This window comes from Vidua chalybeata, chromosome 6 (genome assembly GCF_026979565.1).
Source record: "Vidua chalybeata isolate OUT-0048 chromosome 6, bVidCha1 merged haplotype, whole genome shotgun sequence".
NCBI classification, from domain to species: domain Eukaryota; kingdom Metazoa; phylum Chordata; class Aves; order Passeriformes; family Viduidae; genus Vidua; species Vidua chalybeata.
In genome coordinates, this window is record NC_071535.1 from 57857107 (window position 1) to 57873892 (window position 16786).

The following is a 16786-nucleotide window of genomic DNA, read 5'->3' on the forward strand; positions in this document are numbered from 1 at the left end:
TTCCTTGAGAAATCATTTTAATCCAGCCCACTTCAAAAGATGCTTCTGGCCACAACTCTCTTTAGTTTACCCACTGTTTTTTTTTATTAAACTCCCTGGAGCCTGCCAACATCCTACTGCTCCTTTAGGGTTGCTCTCGTGTTGTTTTCCCCCCTAAATATTTTTCCATAAAGCAAACAATGCAGAAATCCAACCTTATGATTTCTGTTAACGGGTACATTACTTACCAGTAGAAGGTAACACAGGCTATCCTTTATTGTCTAAATTGCATTCTGAATCTCAAACACATGGCAGACTACAGGTGCCAAAATTAAATTTAAAAATGGTTTTCCACTGTCAGACTCTATTTAAGGCAAACAGAATAATATCTACAGCAGGACTGTCAGTGCAAGACTAATTATAAACAAGACAAATTTCCTCTGCCACAAATTGTGACAATGACAAGACTTTTAAAAATGTGGGGGTTTTTATTATTTTATTTGCTTTCTAGACTCAAAACCTTTCATTCCCTCAGAATATTTATAGCTGCAAAGATCACTGAAGTTTTTTCTAAGGGCTAAAACCAGTGGGTTTTATTTCTGAAAAACTCAAGCAATGATGTAGATTTGTCCTAAATGGGAATGCAAAAAAGTTACATTAATTCAGGGAGGTAGTGGAGACATGTAGAGTAAACAAAGGAAGACCTGGACTGCTCTAGCAGCAGGGACTCAGCAGCCAAAATCTAAGGCAGCAAGTGGGAAGGGTTTGAATTAGAATATTGGGTTCTAAGCTGTTTTCAAGTCACACTCCACACTAAAAGCTCTCACAGCAAGAAAAACCACATCTTTTGTTTTTGAAGATAGAAATTATAGAAATTAATCAGTGGGAAGAGAACAGTGCCCATAAACATACAAACAACATAACAAAACTTGGGTATACTATAGAAGAAAATCTTCATGGAAAGCCCCAGTTTTGACAGACATGTCTGACAGAATAGGAAAACAAAAAGCCCAAAAGCAACTGAAAATATTGGTCTCTCCAGTCTGCAGACACCATCCAGGGCTGGCAGGTTCTTCTCCACCAGCCTGCTCAGTACAGGGGCCTGACACAAGCACAGCTCCTCTGGAGGAGTCTGCTCAATGTGCCCGATCAGCCCAGCTCCTCTGCGAGAAGCCCAGTTCAAGCACAGGGAGTGAGCTTTGGGCTGGAAGCCTGGCAGCTCCCGATCCCACCTTGCGCACGGTCTCCAGCTCCTTCTGCTTGTTCTCGTTGGCCGCCTGCAGCTCCTTCATCTGCCGCTCCAGCTCCTCCTGCTCGGCCAGCAGCTTCTGGCGCAGCTCCTTCCGCTTCTGCCGCGCTTCCTTGTGCGGAGGAGGGCTCCCCGCCCGCAGCAGGTTCACCGTGCTCTGGATGGCTGCAGGGGACAGGGAGAGAGCACCATGAAGGGGAGTGCTGAATTTTCTGGGTAGACTTTGAGAAGAGACTTGCAGGTTGGGGATTTTTGAATGTATTTTTAAATCAGAAAGCGCTGTTGTCACTTGTCCTAATTCTCATCAGGCTGGCTGTCGACACAAACCAGGAGTGAAAGACACAGCTCTCAGTACTGGCTGCGTGCCACAAGGATAAGGTCTGGAAATTCCACTGCATTATGTCAATTCCAATATGGATTTGTAACAGGCCATGGACATATGAGTCACTCCTACACCCAGCTGCAAGAAAAAACCCCAACACATGAGGATTTCTTACTACCTAGACTCAGTGACTAACCAAGGAGTAAGGTGTTACGTATCTTCCCTAGAGCCAACCTTAAACCCTGAATTCCTACAGATACTCCAAGGGAAAACTTTCTCCCAGTAAAGACAGTAGCTCTCATTCACTTATATGCAGTGATAAAATATTTAAGACAGCAAAGCTGAGGAGTGGCAGATGATTTTGGTATCTTATTCACATACCACAACCATGAAAAAAAGGTCTCCTTTTGAATCATTCATCATGCTTTGGTGCAATGAACACATGCTGCAGGTAAAGAAGGAAGTGCAAATGAAAGCCCACAGCTCCAAATATTTAATTGCTGCACATTCTTCAATGGCATTGGCAACAACAGCTTTGCAAGGGATTCCACCTCACTCTGCAGATGGATGTACCCATCAGTATCTGGTCTCACAGGAAGAATACCTTTACTGTGGGAATCGAAAAGCAAGCCCTAATCCCCAGCTTTATCCTCAGCTCACTAAACCATACTACTTCAAGCAGAACTGTACAACCAAAGCCATTATTTTACAGTGCCAAAATGAACAAGCTTTCCCTCTCTCCCCAAAAGCAGTGATTTACAACTTTGCTTCCCTTCCCCATCCCTAGAAGTACAGTCAATATAAAAATCAACAATAATAACCATTTCATTTTAGCTATGGCTGCCTGAATTGAGGCACATACATGACAAAAACTGATTTCCCTTATGTGGATCCTTAGTTCTTCCTGCATCTCAGACCCCTTAAAGATCCATGTGCCCAAAACAGAGATAGCAAAAAATCACAAGACCAAGAATTTCAAATTTGCACAAAGCACTGCTGTAAGAATTCCAGTAACCTTAACTTTCACATAACTAGCATTTTTGAAACCTCACCTTGAATCCATTCCTGCTTCTTCTTTTTATCAGAGGCACTGATCTCAAAGGTTTTATCAAGACATTTTATGAGAAAAAGGCATTTCTTTCCATCTTTGTCAGGCAAGGCCTAGAATGGATAACAATAAAGATTAGCTTTGCAAACACTGAAATCTAAGTTATAAAGTCAAACAGCATTTATGCACTTATGTGCCACGGAGATACAAATACCAGCACTAAGAGCCTTTATTAAAAGGGTGTTTATGAACTGGAATCATATGAAGTAAAAAAAGCTCTGTTAAAGATACCAGGAGTCAATCCCACACACAAAAAAAGGATTAATTCTGATCTTTAGAGACATACATAGTTTCTGGAGTGGTTTTACCTCTACACAACAGTTGCCATCCAGTATGATGTCTCCCTTCTTGTCCTTTAAATCTTCACTTACATAGTAGGAAATAATATTGGGTTTTAGCACAAACCATCGTTCCATCCAATTTTTCCGTTTGTGACCTTTTTTCAGCATGTAGCCCTGTTAAAAGCAACAGAGCAGCTGAAATGCCTGGCCTCTGCTCAACCATCTGGTCTTTTGGTTATGTAAAGGTGTAAAGACAAAACAGAGCACACAGAAAAATTACCTCATAGCCCCAAATACTTTCAAAGTTAGCCAGTATTTCAGCTGTACCTTCCATTTCTGTAATCATATTCCCCAAATACTTACATACTTTTGTCTGACATTTAACTTCCAAAAAAAGTCAAATCACAGAGGAAACCGAAACACCAACATCAATATAAGCTATGAACAAGCCATATAGAAAGTATACTCTGTATCCAGAGTATTCCAGATTTAAGAGGATGAAGAAGTTGGAAAGAAAACCACAGAACATTTTTCTGTAATGGCTTTCATCTACAACTGGTTTTGATACATGCAAATGTGCTTGTATTAAATAAATAAATAAATAAATAAATAAATAAATAAGGCACATTTAAGCCAAAGATATCTTTCTCTACAGGTCTGAGGGGAAAGAAAACATTCAGAACAGTTGAAGAAGCTTTTTTGTTTAAAAAACAAACGAAACCAAACAAAAACCCGAGCCACCCCCTACACATCTAGCTTATCTGTGCTCAGCTTTTCTAGCCACTGAAACACATCTGGAGCCAAGGCCGTGCCTATTCCCAGGTGCCATCCCACTCCCTTGTTCCAAACCAGGAATGCACAGCTTGCTTGCCGCCCCCATACTTGGGTCTGAGCTCTGGGTGCTTGCAAGGCCATGTGAAGGACTCCTGCAGCTTCAATCTTTCATGCTTTGCACAGTCTAAGTCATAGCCAGGGTTTCTTTTTTTTTTTTCCTTCCTGACTTACCAAATTTGCTTTCAAAGCCAAGTCAGACTAATACTTTCCCCTCAAATTTCTGCAACATCTTTACCTATTATTTCAGTATCAGCTGTTCCTCACCTTCCAAGAAACCACTAAGAGCTCTTGAAAAGCAGGAGCTTTTTCACATCAATCATCACACAGAGGACACATCTTTCAGAACACTAAATGTCACAAATTTAACTATTGCTGCTACCCTCTGTAAGCCTTAGAGATCCAGGATGTGTTCAATAAAAAGGGTAGCACAATGCTTGGTTATGAGACCATGTGTCATTAATTAATACCTCAAAGCAATTATGTGATTACTGCAATAAACAGGACCATTCTGTGAACCAACAAGGTATCAGGATACTGAAATCACACAGAACTCTGCCCTTCACCAGGCCAAAAACTGCCCAAACTGCCCAGGAGGCACAGGGCCAAATCTTGACACAAACTATTTTTAAGTGTCAAGGAACCATTCAAAGGCACTCAGACATCCTTGAGAAAGAAGCCCAGGCACCAGGAGAGGAAAGAAAGGAGACACAAAACAAAACCAAAAAAAAAAAAAAAAAAAAAAAAGAAGGCGTGGGGGAAGACACACAATGCAGTATCAAAACTGAAAATAAATCCAGTTTCCTCACAAGTTTTAAGTAGGACTGAACTGACACTGGTTAATTTATTTTCATGGTACCAAACATCAGAATGACTTCATTTTGCCCTCAACTGACTTCATGTGTGTGTGTCCCCAGCCCTCACCTCCAACAGGCAACCAGCAGTTAACAAAAATAGACTTTTGCATTGTTCTGTGGGTATTCTGAAAGAATTTCCTGTGCCAAGACCTTCTGATGGTTTCTTCAGAACAGCTTAGGAAAGCCTGCCAAGAACCATTTGTTTCTCTCCTCACCAAGAAATCAAAGATGAAAAAAATTCTTTTGTCAGGTAAAATTCAATTTTAAAGAGCTCTCTAGGTAAACCCTGCTATGACCCCTCAGGTCCCTCTGGTACTTCCAACTCCAAGAAAAGCAGTTTTTTAAAGGCATTCCTGAACTGATAATCCAGTCACTGGAAATCTGAAGAAAGAAGTTTGCTAAGAATACAAAGGCCAGCATGACTTCTGGAGTCTGAGTGCAGGTAAATAAGTTGTCAGTCACGTGTCCTGCTAAGCAGAACAAGGAGGGACAGCCCTCTGGAGCTCTTCCACACCTTTTGTTGAAGTGGGGCACTTGAGAAGTCACAAGACCCTGCCCCAGACCCCCTTGTTTGAATGCAGAGGTGGTGCCCAGCACAGCTGCAGTTCCTACAGCACAACTGAAACTACAGAAAAGTATTTCCAAAGACTGAAGAGCTGTCACCAGAACTGAGAGCATGATGCAGCCATTCTGTGAACTAACAAGCAGCTGGTACTAGTGGAAAAAAGGTCAAATTTCAAGTCAGAGCCTACTTCTTTCACTTTCTAAAAGCAAGCTCTCCCAAGAAGCAACTAATTCATAATACTGCTGCAATTACAACAATCTGAAGAGCAGCACAATTTCTTTCCTAAAAAGAAGCTCATATTAAAGAACCCTTATAGATAATTTACCTAATTTCCTCCTGCTCATCATTCAATAGGGTAAAGAAATTTGAGCACAAATTGAACATTTGCTAATTAAAGCAATAAACAAGTCCACTTTAAAACATTTGTTCTCTGTGGTTCTTACCTGCTTGAGTACATCTAGTATGAGCTCATTGAAGACTTCATTGATGGCCATGGACACAGTCTGCCTGTCCATCCCTTTGCTGAACTGCCCACTTCCAATGAGGTCAATCAGCTCCCACGCAGAAAGACCCTCTCGACTGGTGTTGAGAGCAATCTTGTAATGGTCAAACTGCTCCTGCTGCCAGCCTGCTCCCATTGCTTCCGTGATTTTTTTAAGTAAATATTCAATCTGTGCAGAAACACAAGCAGAAATCCATCAGTTGCAGCAGGCATGGGAATCAAGTGTTTCAGAGCTGTAAAGGAAGCTTCTCCAGAGATTCCTATTACAGCAAGTTTCCTATGTCCACATGTAGGCCCCTAAACGTAGGTGGTTTAATTAACAAAAGTTTTAAGCTCCTGACTCAGCTGAACTCTGCACTGCCAAGCCCATCCCTCAGCTACTCTCTTCACAGTAAAACAAAGAATTGAACCTGACAGCCTCATTTAGTATTTCAGATTCCTACTGAACACATGGGACCTTCCCTGCAATGGCTTCCAAACTGTGATGACTGAAGCGTGAGAAAGCAAGAAGTTTCAGAAAGTATTTTGTAAGCAAAAAGCAAACAAATAACAAAAAAATAAGAAAAGAAAGCTGTTTGGACTAGAAGTGAAATGAAAAATGACCAAGGTATGATCTACACCTGACCCCTCTTCTCTAGCTCTCAAGCATTCCATCCCTGGACACAATCCTGACAGTTGTATCAAAAGAAATATAAGAACAAATCTTTCACATCTGCTTTTGTTTCCCAAATAAATTCTCCTTGTCCTTTAGTCTTTCATCACTCTGTAAGCATTACCATACACAGGATAGTAACACCAGTAACACTAGTCAAAACAAACACAAGAATGAAAAAGAAGCAAAGAAGGCTGGGGCTCTTTAGTTTTTTATGTTGGTTTTAAACTCATCAATGTTCATTTGCAGTATTTTAAAGTAAACCCATCTACAGCTTTGAGCACATGCAAAATGCTTTTAATGACTCTCTAAACAAAACAATTGGTGAGGGCCTTTCTGCTACAGCTCAGAGTCATCTTTGAGCTGGTCTAATAGGCTTTTGAGTCTCTGTGCAAGAGATTTGGGAGTACAAAGAAATTAAGAAGCGTTTTTGTCCCTCACACATTTCACCACAAGGACTCCCAAGCCTCAATATATTGTGGCTGCTGTTTCTCTCTCCTACAAGGGGCACAGCCAAATCTCTTCCTTTCCCCCATGTCTATGGTCAGGAAACACAAGTGTGCAGCAGAAGAGTAAATCCCAAATTCACCCTGCAGATGGATGTGCTTTTCCCACTGTTTCAGCTCAGTGACTCTTGGGGTCACAGCCCCTACTCCAGGGCCATGTGGGTAATGCTGCAGCAAAAAGGAGAAGCTGCAAAGCTGCTGCAGCACCAGGAGGAAAGCTCCTGCTCCACTGAATGAGCTGGAAGTGCACACACCTCCAAGTTGTGCCTGTCACATCCTACTCAAGTCTTTCTTAGGAGAAGACAGCCCAGCCAGGCACAGAATATGCCTCCAGAAATTGTAGACAGCGTTGTTTTTCATGTCAGCTTTACCAAATAAGACACTTCAGTAAGTTTTAGCTCCTCGTGCAGTTCTTACTAGCAAAGATATGGTCTGACAGAGGCCTCTGCAGAAGTGGCATTCAAATTCACAGTCTTTAAAATAAGCTTTGCTGATTTTCACTTTCCAAAATCCTTAAGTTAAAAAGACAATTCAAGGCTTTCAAGCACTCACTATCATAAATCCTCAGTATTCAGTTAAGGGCAGGAAGCAGCTTACTTCCTACTCCAGACATGTTTTATAGAAAAAAAAAAAACCAAAAACACCCCAAAAAAAATCTTCACAGAGTGCAAGAACAGGAGCACTGAAAAGCTGTTTCAAATCAAACCTCCTAACCTTGATTTTTTTACCCGTGTTCAAAACATGTTCTGCCACTCTGCCTGTTCCCTTTGAGTAGCATCAGTTCTGAACTGTGATCCTGGACTTTAACTGGAAGGAGAGCTAAAATAGCTCAGACTTAATTAGGTAGATAATATACCTGCCAAAATGCTACAAAGTAATAATAATTTTGAAAAAAAAATTTAAAATATGAACTCGTAACTTTAAAATGCATTGTTCCAGAATTTCACAACTTCTTACACTGCTTGAGGCATGGCAACTTAAGGCATCAAGCTCTCAAATTCCTTTGGTTAATTATCTAAAAGTACCTGGTCCTACTTGCAGACAATGGAACACACACACACACACAAAGAGCATACCTGAATTAATTTTTTCCCATTTTTGCTCAAGCCATATAAATAAAATGTGGATCAAACTAATGCTCTGGAAATTATGCAATTCAAAACTCTTGGCTAGTACATGTTATCATACCATACACTAAAAATAAGTAAAAATATTGTTGTCTTTAGTGTTATTTGTACACATTTTATCTTATTTTGGTTCATAGATTAGATTTAACCATTTAAGTCTGTCAACCCCTATCTACAAGTCACTTACATGACTACAAATACCCTACAACCTCCTTAAAGTATATAAAATATTCATTATTTTAAACTACATTCACTCTTCTTAACTGAAAAATGACCTGTGCATGTTACAATTCAATTTCTAAAATTAAGAAACAAAAAATTAAAGGTTTATCTTGAATTCAGTCACGTACATGGCTAACCAAAGTTGCCAGAAAAAGTTTATCTGACCTATCTGCTCAACAGCAACAGTGACTTTTGCACAGTATGAAGATGGAAGTATGAGGTAAATACAAAGAAATAAGTGTGAAAGCAAATAGCAACCACTCATTAGGTGCTCAAATGAGGAACCTCTGAGAGCAAATGACATTTCCCCTCCTCCACACAGACATGTCAACCTAGCAAATAACTGACAAAGTCTCCTGTCTCAAATATAAACGACTCTTGTGGCTAAAAAGCAAAAGTGAAGCGACGTTTGCTGCTATTCTGACAGGACCTTGCTTTCAGGTCAAAACTATGCAAAACACAGGTGCAAAAATACCAGGGAGGGACCCATGCATACACCAGTAGGGACCCAGTGGCTCCACACTACCAAAACCAGCTTCCATCTCAAACTTTTCAGCCAGAATTTTGCCTAGAGAAATCAAAAATAATAACAAAGAGCAGAGCTGTAACATGAGTCTGTTTGGGAGTTTCTTTCAGAGGGGACTTTCTTTTCTTTCTTTTTCTTGTCTATTTTTTTTTCCTTTTCCAGGTACTCCTGCTTCCATGGGGAATGAAGCATCATAGATTTCCCACAAATATTTCTGATATATGAGTGGGTCTCTTAGAATGAGAAAAATAATGCCAAGGAGGCCTTCATGCCCAGCAGAGCACAGCAGACAAGGCTATTCTGGATCACACTATTCAAATAAGGTTTGTGACATTAAAAAAGCAGATGTCAAAAGTCTACTCACACTGTACAAAATTCTGTAGGAGTGTATGTTACTGGGCCACAGCCATGAAAGCAGTCATATCCCCTCTCACAGTCATCAACTCCTTTTCTCCATCAGAACATCACTTACATTTAAGTCAAATATTTGTTTCATCCTTTCCACCAGCAAAACCATGTTTGTTACCCAGTGTAAGCCACTATCTTGTTCCTTTTTTTTTCAAAATTAAATCAGTGTTAAGTGAAGCATAGTAAAGGTCAACTCAAGAAACAACCTGCTGTGTGACCTGAAAACTATTTAATGCAGCAACCAAGGAAGAAGGCAGTGAAATGGGAAGAACTGATGCAAGTCTTCCTGACCAAGTGACTGATGCAAGTGACTAAAAATCTTCCTAGCCACTGTCATCAACTTTTAGAGATCATGGGTCAATTTAAACCCCACACAAGCAGCTTTCTTTCTCTTTATATCAGTTTTTATGTCATTTCTGAAGGGCCAAGGGTCAATTCCCAGTATTTCATTCACTGTTTCAGTTTCTGGTACTAGAATGCATGACAAGGAAGCAAACATGTCATAAAAAACACTCCAGAAGAATCACCACTGGATCAGATTCTCACCTCCCCAGGCTAAGAAAATGTCACCTCATTTTGACATGCACAAAAAGCCACACAAGGCTTAGTCCTCTTACGAGGATTAGAAATGCCATCTATTAATAAATTTGAAGACTAGAGGACAAGTGAAAAATGACTGCACAAATCTTTCCTCATGAAGCCAAAAGCAGCAAATATGTTTGGTTTATTTGAAACAAACTGTGAAGATAGGATTACCACACTGAGTATGCAGCCTGCAGTGTGTGTATCTCTGAGTTTCACCATGAAGAATGGTCCAGGAACACAACTAACCACACACCACAGCTCTCAGGCAACAAAGCATTCCCAAGGCTGCAGTCACATGTCCAGAAATAAAAAAGGAGAAGTGCTTGAAAACCTTGTTATAAAACAGAAAATGTCTGGTTAAAAAATACAAAGACACACAAATGAGTCTGTAACAACTAAGAGGTGACTTGTAAGGAAAGCTCATGACAAAACAGAAATATTTCTCCTCTTATGGATTCAGTTCTTTCTACCTTTTTTCCTTCATTTCATCCTTCTCATGGAAGAGGTAATGCCTGCAAGAGCTGAAGGAAACATACACTTGGATGCCTGCATCTCAGATGATCTAATGGAAAATCTGGCTGTGGGGAGGGGAAGGAGCTCCCAGCCAGTCCCTGCTTTCTGCCTTGACACATGAGCACCTTTGCAAAAGAGGCATTCACGGATCTCTGTTTCTTCCCAGCTCTTCCAAGTGCTCTCAGCTGCCCAGCAGTAGGCAGCAGAGGGAACACTGGAGAGCAAGGCCATTCCCAGCTGTGCCCAGTGCTCCCTGTAGCCACCTGTCTCTGTGTCTGTCTCCCCATAACACAGAGGGATCCTTTCAAGTTTGAAGTCACAACCTCAACCCAATCCCTTCCCCAGCCTGGATTTTACAAACCTTAACTCCCTCAAGTGCAGGGCTGACATCCCTGTTTCCAGGGCAGGTGAGGAGCACAGGCCAGTCACTGCCTCTGGCTTTCAGCCTGGCCTCTGCTAAACAAGCAACTTCTGGCCCTTGCATCACCCCTCCACTGCTTTCAGATTCTCTCCTGGTAACTCCTTTCCTCACTTTGCTCTTTCTCAAGCTCTTCTCAGCCTGCATCTCTGAATCCTTTCCAAAGTAGCCTCTTTTCCCTTCTCTGGAGGAGCTGCATTTGTGCCCATTCAATCCTTGGGTAGGGAATCAAGACTTACACTTTGTAGCTGGGGGTAACAGCCCTACCACATTCAGCTGTCCAAAAGGAAAGGCCCAGCACAGCAGCACCAGTGCAAAAGTACGTGACATGGGCAAGAAGGAAAGACAGCAGCTTCAATATTTAGTCAGCACAGTGCAAATAAGGTGAAACTGCACTCAAGCAGGAGGCTTTTCCAGATATGAGATATGAAATCTATTAAATGACTGCAGAAACCACTTATCTCATTTTAAAAATAACAAAAAGAAAAAAGAAAAAAAAAAAAAAAGGAGGAAATTCAGACTCCCAAGCATGTCTCAAAGAGCAGCTGCTCCAAGGAGGAAGAAAAGGCATCCTTACAGCCACATGAAGTTGTGTTAATACACTCCATGGAGACCAAAGAATTCTTGTAATTTTCAAGATAGGATGCAAAAATCTTCAAGGGATCATCCTTCCAAACTGAAAGCATGTGGCAAGTTTCTCAGTTACTTACAAAGTGGAAAAGAAACAAAAAAAAAGAAAAAAAAAAAAAAAAAAAGAAAAAAAAAAAGAAAGAAAAAAAATAAATAAACCACCCAAAACAAAAGCCAACAAGTGGAATGGAGGGAGGAGGGGAAACAACTGGATCCCACACAAACAGCTGGATCTCTGAGCCAGAACTGCAGTAGATGGTGTGGTGCAATATTCTCAGCCAAGGATAAGAGCAGCAGTCGGGCAGGGCAGGAGAGCCTGCTCCCTGGGTGGGAAGCTGTAGTCACACATGAGAGGTTTTCACTGCTCTCAGCAAAACATCAACAGCACAAACAGCAGTGCTTCCACCCCCCTTCTCCTCTCCTTCACTCTGTCACAATCCTCTCACTGTATACATGACCTGCAAGCCATTTTGTCAAAAAGGCAGATACAAAACATCTGAGAGAAAGCAAAACTGGCTGAAACTGAGACTTAGCATTTTTACTTTGGGAATTCTGTGCAGAGAGTAGATGAGTAAATGTGAAATTTTCCAGAAGTACAGAGAACCTGATGCAAGACCAGTGCAAAGCAGAAAGGAGTGTGTTCAACAGACAGCATTCCTCCAGTGGCTGATTACATTACCTGTGTGGTCTGAGTGAAGGTGGAGTGAATACAGGCATTGTATATGATAAGAACAGAGCAGCCTTTCTTTGTCAGTCAGGCTCTGTAAGCTTTCTTTAAACCAATTGAACAATTTGAATCTTGCTGTAATCAAGGAGGTGCAGACACAGATCCACAATCAGAATTTTTTAAATAATCCAAGTAGAAGAGCAATACAGGTTAACCTGGACATTAGGAGGGGAAGGAAAGCAAACAACAGCACATACAAAATGTGGAAATCAGGAAATTCTCAGCTCAGTGCTGACTCTGCAGCACATCTGCCAACACACAGACATGTTCCCATTACCTGGCAGCAGCCACAGAAGGCAGCGCCAATCTGGGGCTTCCTTGGTGGAGAAGGAGTGGGGAGCAACACCCCAGAGCTGGCAGGGCTGAAGCATTTAACCATGCCAGCATTTCAGGAGCTGTCTGTAAGCCAGGCTGCACAGCAGGGAACACACTGGCAAACCAGAGATGTGGATTTGAGTCCCAGTTTTGGCATCTATTAGCGGTTCTGACCTACCAAGCCAAACATAGCACCACTAAGAAAGGAGCTGTCTTAGCTTTTATAACCGTGATCCCTGTTTCCCAGAACCAAAAGAAACAAATGGGAAAGGAAGCAAGAAGACTGTCTCATTTCTCATGGGAATACAGCGTGCCAGGTAGGGCCCTGGCATGGGCCAGTCTGGCAAAACCAGAAAAGTGCAGAGTGAAAGTTTCCTGCTAAAAGTGAGAAAGCAAAACTGAACAGTTTATTTTGATAGGAGAGCTATCTGTTCATGAGGGTTTGGCACAACACCTTGGAGTCCAACAGTAATGTTGTTAGTGGCATTTTAATCTGACTGTTTTGATCCCTGGCTGTTCAACAACTTGCAAATATTTATTATTCCATTCTCCAGTACTGAACTGCAAACCAATGGGATTTGTGTACACAGTTTTGCAAGGGATTATTTATGCCAACAGTTCTGATCTTTCTGCTTCTCTCCCCACCCATCCCAAAGGGGAGAATAATGGAGATACCAAAAAGTTGCTTTAGGGTAAAAATACCTATTTGAGTGCTGTCAATACTTGTTCATGAACTGAATGTATAAAGAGACCTCTCTGGTATTATTCCTTCAGACATTTCAAGCAAGAGTGTTCAGGGGCTGGCTGGTTTTATCAAAAACAGACACCATCAGAGAATTTTGTATTGTCCTCTCCATCAGGAGGGTGACATGAGACTGAAGACTCATCTTGCAAGTCCCAGTAACACAGAACAGATGAGGGCATTTTTTTTTTAGACGCACATGGACCTTGTAAAATTGTAACCACCTATAAGCAAGTGCAGTGATTAAAGATCACATCCATGCATGTCCTGTTTATCCTGTTTAGTCAGGCTGTTTAAATGACAGACACACAGAGCTATCAATATCTCAAGTATGCTGTGGAAATCCCCATATATCCACCCTGGAAGACAGAGAAATGCATCTGAGGCCTTACAATACGAAAAGAGGGGAATAAAAATTTTAAATTAAACAATATTTCCTCTTAAATCTCTAGAGAGTACCACACTTAACACAGTTGAACTGGGACACTAGGCAAATTGGTGTTAGAAAGTTTAAGTTTTTGTTTCTTACCTCCTCAGGTACAATGATTAAAGGGTATTTGTCCTCTGACAAGAAGTTAAAAATAACCCACACTTTAAATGCATCTTCATCGCTAATCAGCAAAGGACTTTTAGAGAGGTTCTTTTTAGCACAGAGAGTCCAGCACATTCTGTTGAATTCAACTTTGTCAAAGTTCCCTTGAACCTAAAGAAAGAAATTGAAGAACAACAAAGAAATTGGTATGTACAAATGGCACAGAATAGCAGATAAGACAGACTTTTATCAGGTTTCATCATACAAAAAGCAGCAAGAAAATTGTAGTTTGCACGAAACACCAAGGCCCAAAAAGAGCACTGTAACAACCTAGTCTGACTTCCTGCATGGGGTAAAATAAGGAATTCCTCATAGCAAAACTGACATCCAACCTCCAATTTCTGGTTGAGTTAATTACACTCTGACTCCATGGAAAGGAGGCTACAGTGCACTCTGTGTTTCCTCTAGCACATCAGCTTCCAAACCATCTCCACAACTTAGTTCCAGCTGCCCTCCTACTGTACTGACTTACTGAGATTTTATATAGCAAATTTGGAAACCAGCATAGCCAAATCCACATGTGGATATGCTAAAAGCAATACTGGAGCAACAATTGAGAAGGACCTTTAGTATGTTTTTTACTTCACATTACTCAAAACTAATTATTGCAGAGTATTCATAAACATGGAGTAATTTTTTTTCCTCAAATGCTAATCCACTTAAAACCTTTGCTTTTTCTCAGGCTTGCAAACCTTCACCTCATTTTTGATACAAAAATTCCTCGTTTTCATTATCCTTTATCATATCTAGCAGCTGCATCTACAGATCTGTGAATTATTTATATAGGCAAGACCTCTAATTTACTGTTTTGTTTTTAAACCCTCATTTAAGTTACACATTAAACCTATTTATTATCTCCCCATAACTTAGCAATGCTATTTCTTTACCAATGTGTTACTGATTAAGGCATGTTTGGCACTGTAATGGAAGCCCCTTTGAGATTTTGGAAAACACATCTAAGAAACTGGTTCTTGTACCTCTTCTGGTAGTGAGACCAGTAATGGTCAGTGATTTTTTTAATGATAAGCCAAACCACAGATTTCGGGTACTTGAAGAACACCAATGCAAACTGTCTGATTTCCTACCCAGTCTGGTAAGCAGTCAAATATAGTGACCACGCCACACTGGCTCACTCAGTGACAGACATGGGAAGTCAATGAATTGATGTGGGTGGGGGGGAAAAAGAGGGGGAAAAAGATAAAAAAAGAAAGAAGTAAAGAACCTGATGACAAGAGCAGTCTCCAAGCATAGAGAGTGAGACTGTGAACAAAAACCATTGATTTTGCATTCTTGCAGAGGCCATCGACGTGAGTGGAGATGCAAGAGGCTGCCCTTTGAATGAGGTGGCAGCTGTAGGAGCCAGAGCTGCTCCAGCCACAAGTTCAGCATCTGTCTCGTTTGCACAAGAAACACAGATCTCTAATGAAACACCAGCTAAAAGGACAAACACCCTCTGGACGAAGGGCTAGAGGTCAGGATTCCTTCTTCTCCATTCTACTGGCCAGCACTTCCCTCCTTGACTACTCTTGCCCGTGCTTTTTCTGTGTCCTCTCCACCCTGCCCAATGAACCAGGACTTCTTTTCTAAAAGTGCTTTTCCCACCCTGACAGTGAGCAGCTCCACCTTGGAAATGTGCTGGTGGTGCACGGGTTCTGCTACCACAGCGAAGCAGGACTGCAGCACCTCAGACACTCCTGTCGAAGCCCAGGTCACCTGCAGCACGTCCCTGCCACCAGGACCGTGCACCAGTTGAGCACGAGGTTTCAGAACCATTTTGCCACAGGGGAAGAGGTCTCACAGTGCCAGCAATCCCACTTTAGATATGTAAGCCCTTTTTTCAGAATCCAGATTTGGTTCTGAAATGGACTTTGTGGGGCCCATGTGTCATCCAGAACAGAGACACTGTTTAGGAATTATTCAAGACAGTAATTACATCAGCACACAAGCCCTGGCTCCCCAAAATTACAGTTCCAAAAACATAACAAGCATTGGTAGTGTAACTTGCATTCATGGAGTTGCCTGGAAGATGGGATAACCTGAGGTTTGAACAATGTCCTTCTTTGTCTCCCCTCACCAGGACTCTTCTCTGCTCTGAATGTAAAATACTACCACTGCCATCATTGAAAGGGAAACATTTCCAATTGGTATTTAAAGATATACATTGCAAATAATAGAACATGCTAAAATATGGTTAAGGAACCAAGTAAAACAAATTATGAGGACACTATATTGGCAAATCACAGCTCCCTCCTGAAAGAGACATTTACAGAGCAAGATAGGTTTTGTTTCATATGCAAGAAAATTCTAGATACATCTATCTGCTGAGTAACACTGGAAATCATCAATCAGACAATACTAATTACTCAAATCATTTACTGAAATTACCTATGTGAATAAAGGAAATTAGTTGTAGCAAATGTACCTACATAACTACCTTGTCTTTCTTCACAATTGTCCCTTTCTTGATGATTCCTTGGTTCTATATAAGGAAGCTTTATTGCAGGGTAAGTCAGCACCAAAAACTAAAATGTTACAACTGCATTTAAGAGTACAACATAAGTTATTTCCAAAGGTTACAAAGTCCTCTCAATAAAATTCTAAGTCACAGTTATACAACTATTTTAAAAGAAATTTAAGAACTCATTCATAAAATATCTATGAATGTCTTAAATCAAATTATCTTAAGATTAAAAATCCTTTCTTGAGCCAGTGGCTCTTGCTTGAATCAATTAATCTGCTGTAAAATGCATGACTGGAAATTGAGAACTTCCTGTGTGTCTGGGGTATAAAGCATCACTCCTTCTTTAGTAGTTTTGCTTACTTGACTATACTAACAGCAATTTTTCTACAATCACCCCATCTAAAATAACAGATTAGGCCTTAGAAAAATAAAGAAGGAGTTTCTTGTTTGCTTTTTTGTTTGTTTGTTTGTTTTAAACAAAGGAGACACGCAATGAATCAGTGACTTCATCCCACTGCATGTTGTCTTTTGGCACTGATGTAAACTCATCTCTAAAAGAAGAGAAGTCACAGACAAGATTTTTCCTGTCCAAAAAGACAGCCTTCTGTCCAAACAACTGATTTTCTTGTTTACAAGCATTTAGTCAAGTTCAAATAACATGAAGTTAC

The 16786-nt window shown here is 40.8% G+C and overlaps 1 protein-coding gene across 1 annotated transcript in view; it reads right to left on the reverse strand.

Moving 5' to 3' along the window:
* SWAP70 (switching B cell complex subunit SWAP70) overlaps nucleotides 1-16786 on the reverse strand; it is a 35502-nt gene that overhangs the window by 8330 nt on the left and 10386 nt on the right. The window contains exons 3-7 of the mRNA XM_053946281.1: nucleotides 13595-13768; nucleotides 5636-5863; nucleotides 2967-3113; nucleotides 2603-2711; nucleotides 1212-1393 (exon numbers count right to left, since the gene is read on the reverse strand). Of these exons, the coding sequence (XP_053802256.1) occupies nucleotides 1212-1393; nucleotides 2603-2711; nucleotides 2967-3113; nucleotides 5636-5863; nucleotides 13595-13768 (840 nt within the window). The remainder of the gene's footprint in view (nucleotides 1-1211; nucleotides 1394-2602; nucleotides 2712-2966; nucleotides 3114-5635; nucleotides 5864-13594; nucleotides 13769-16786) is intronic.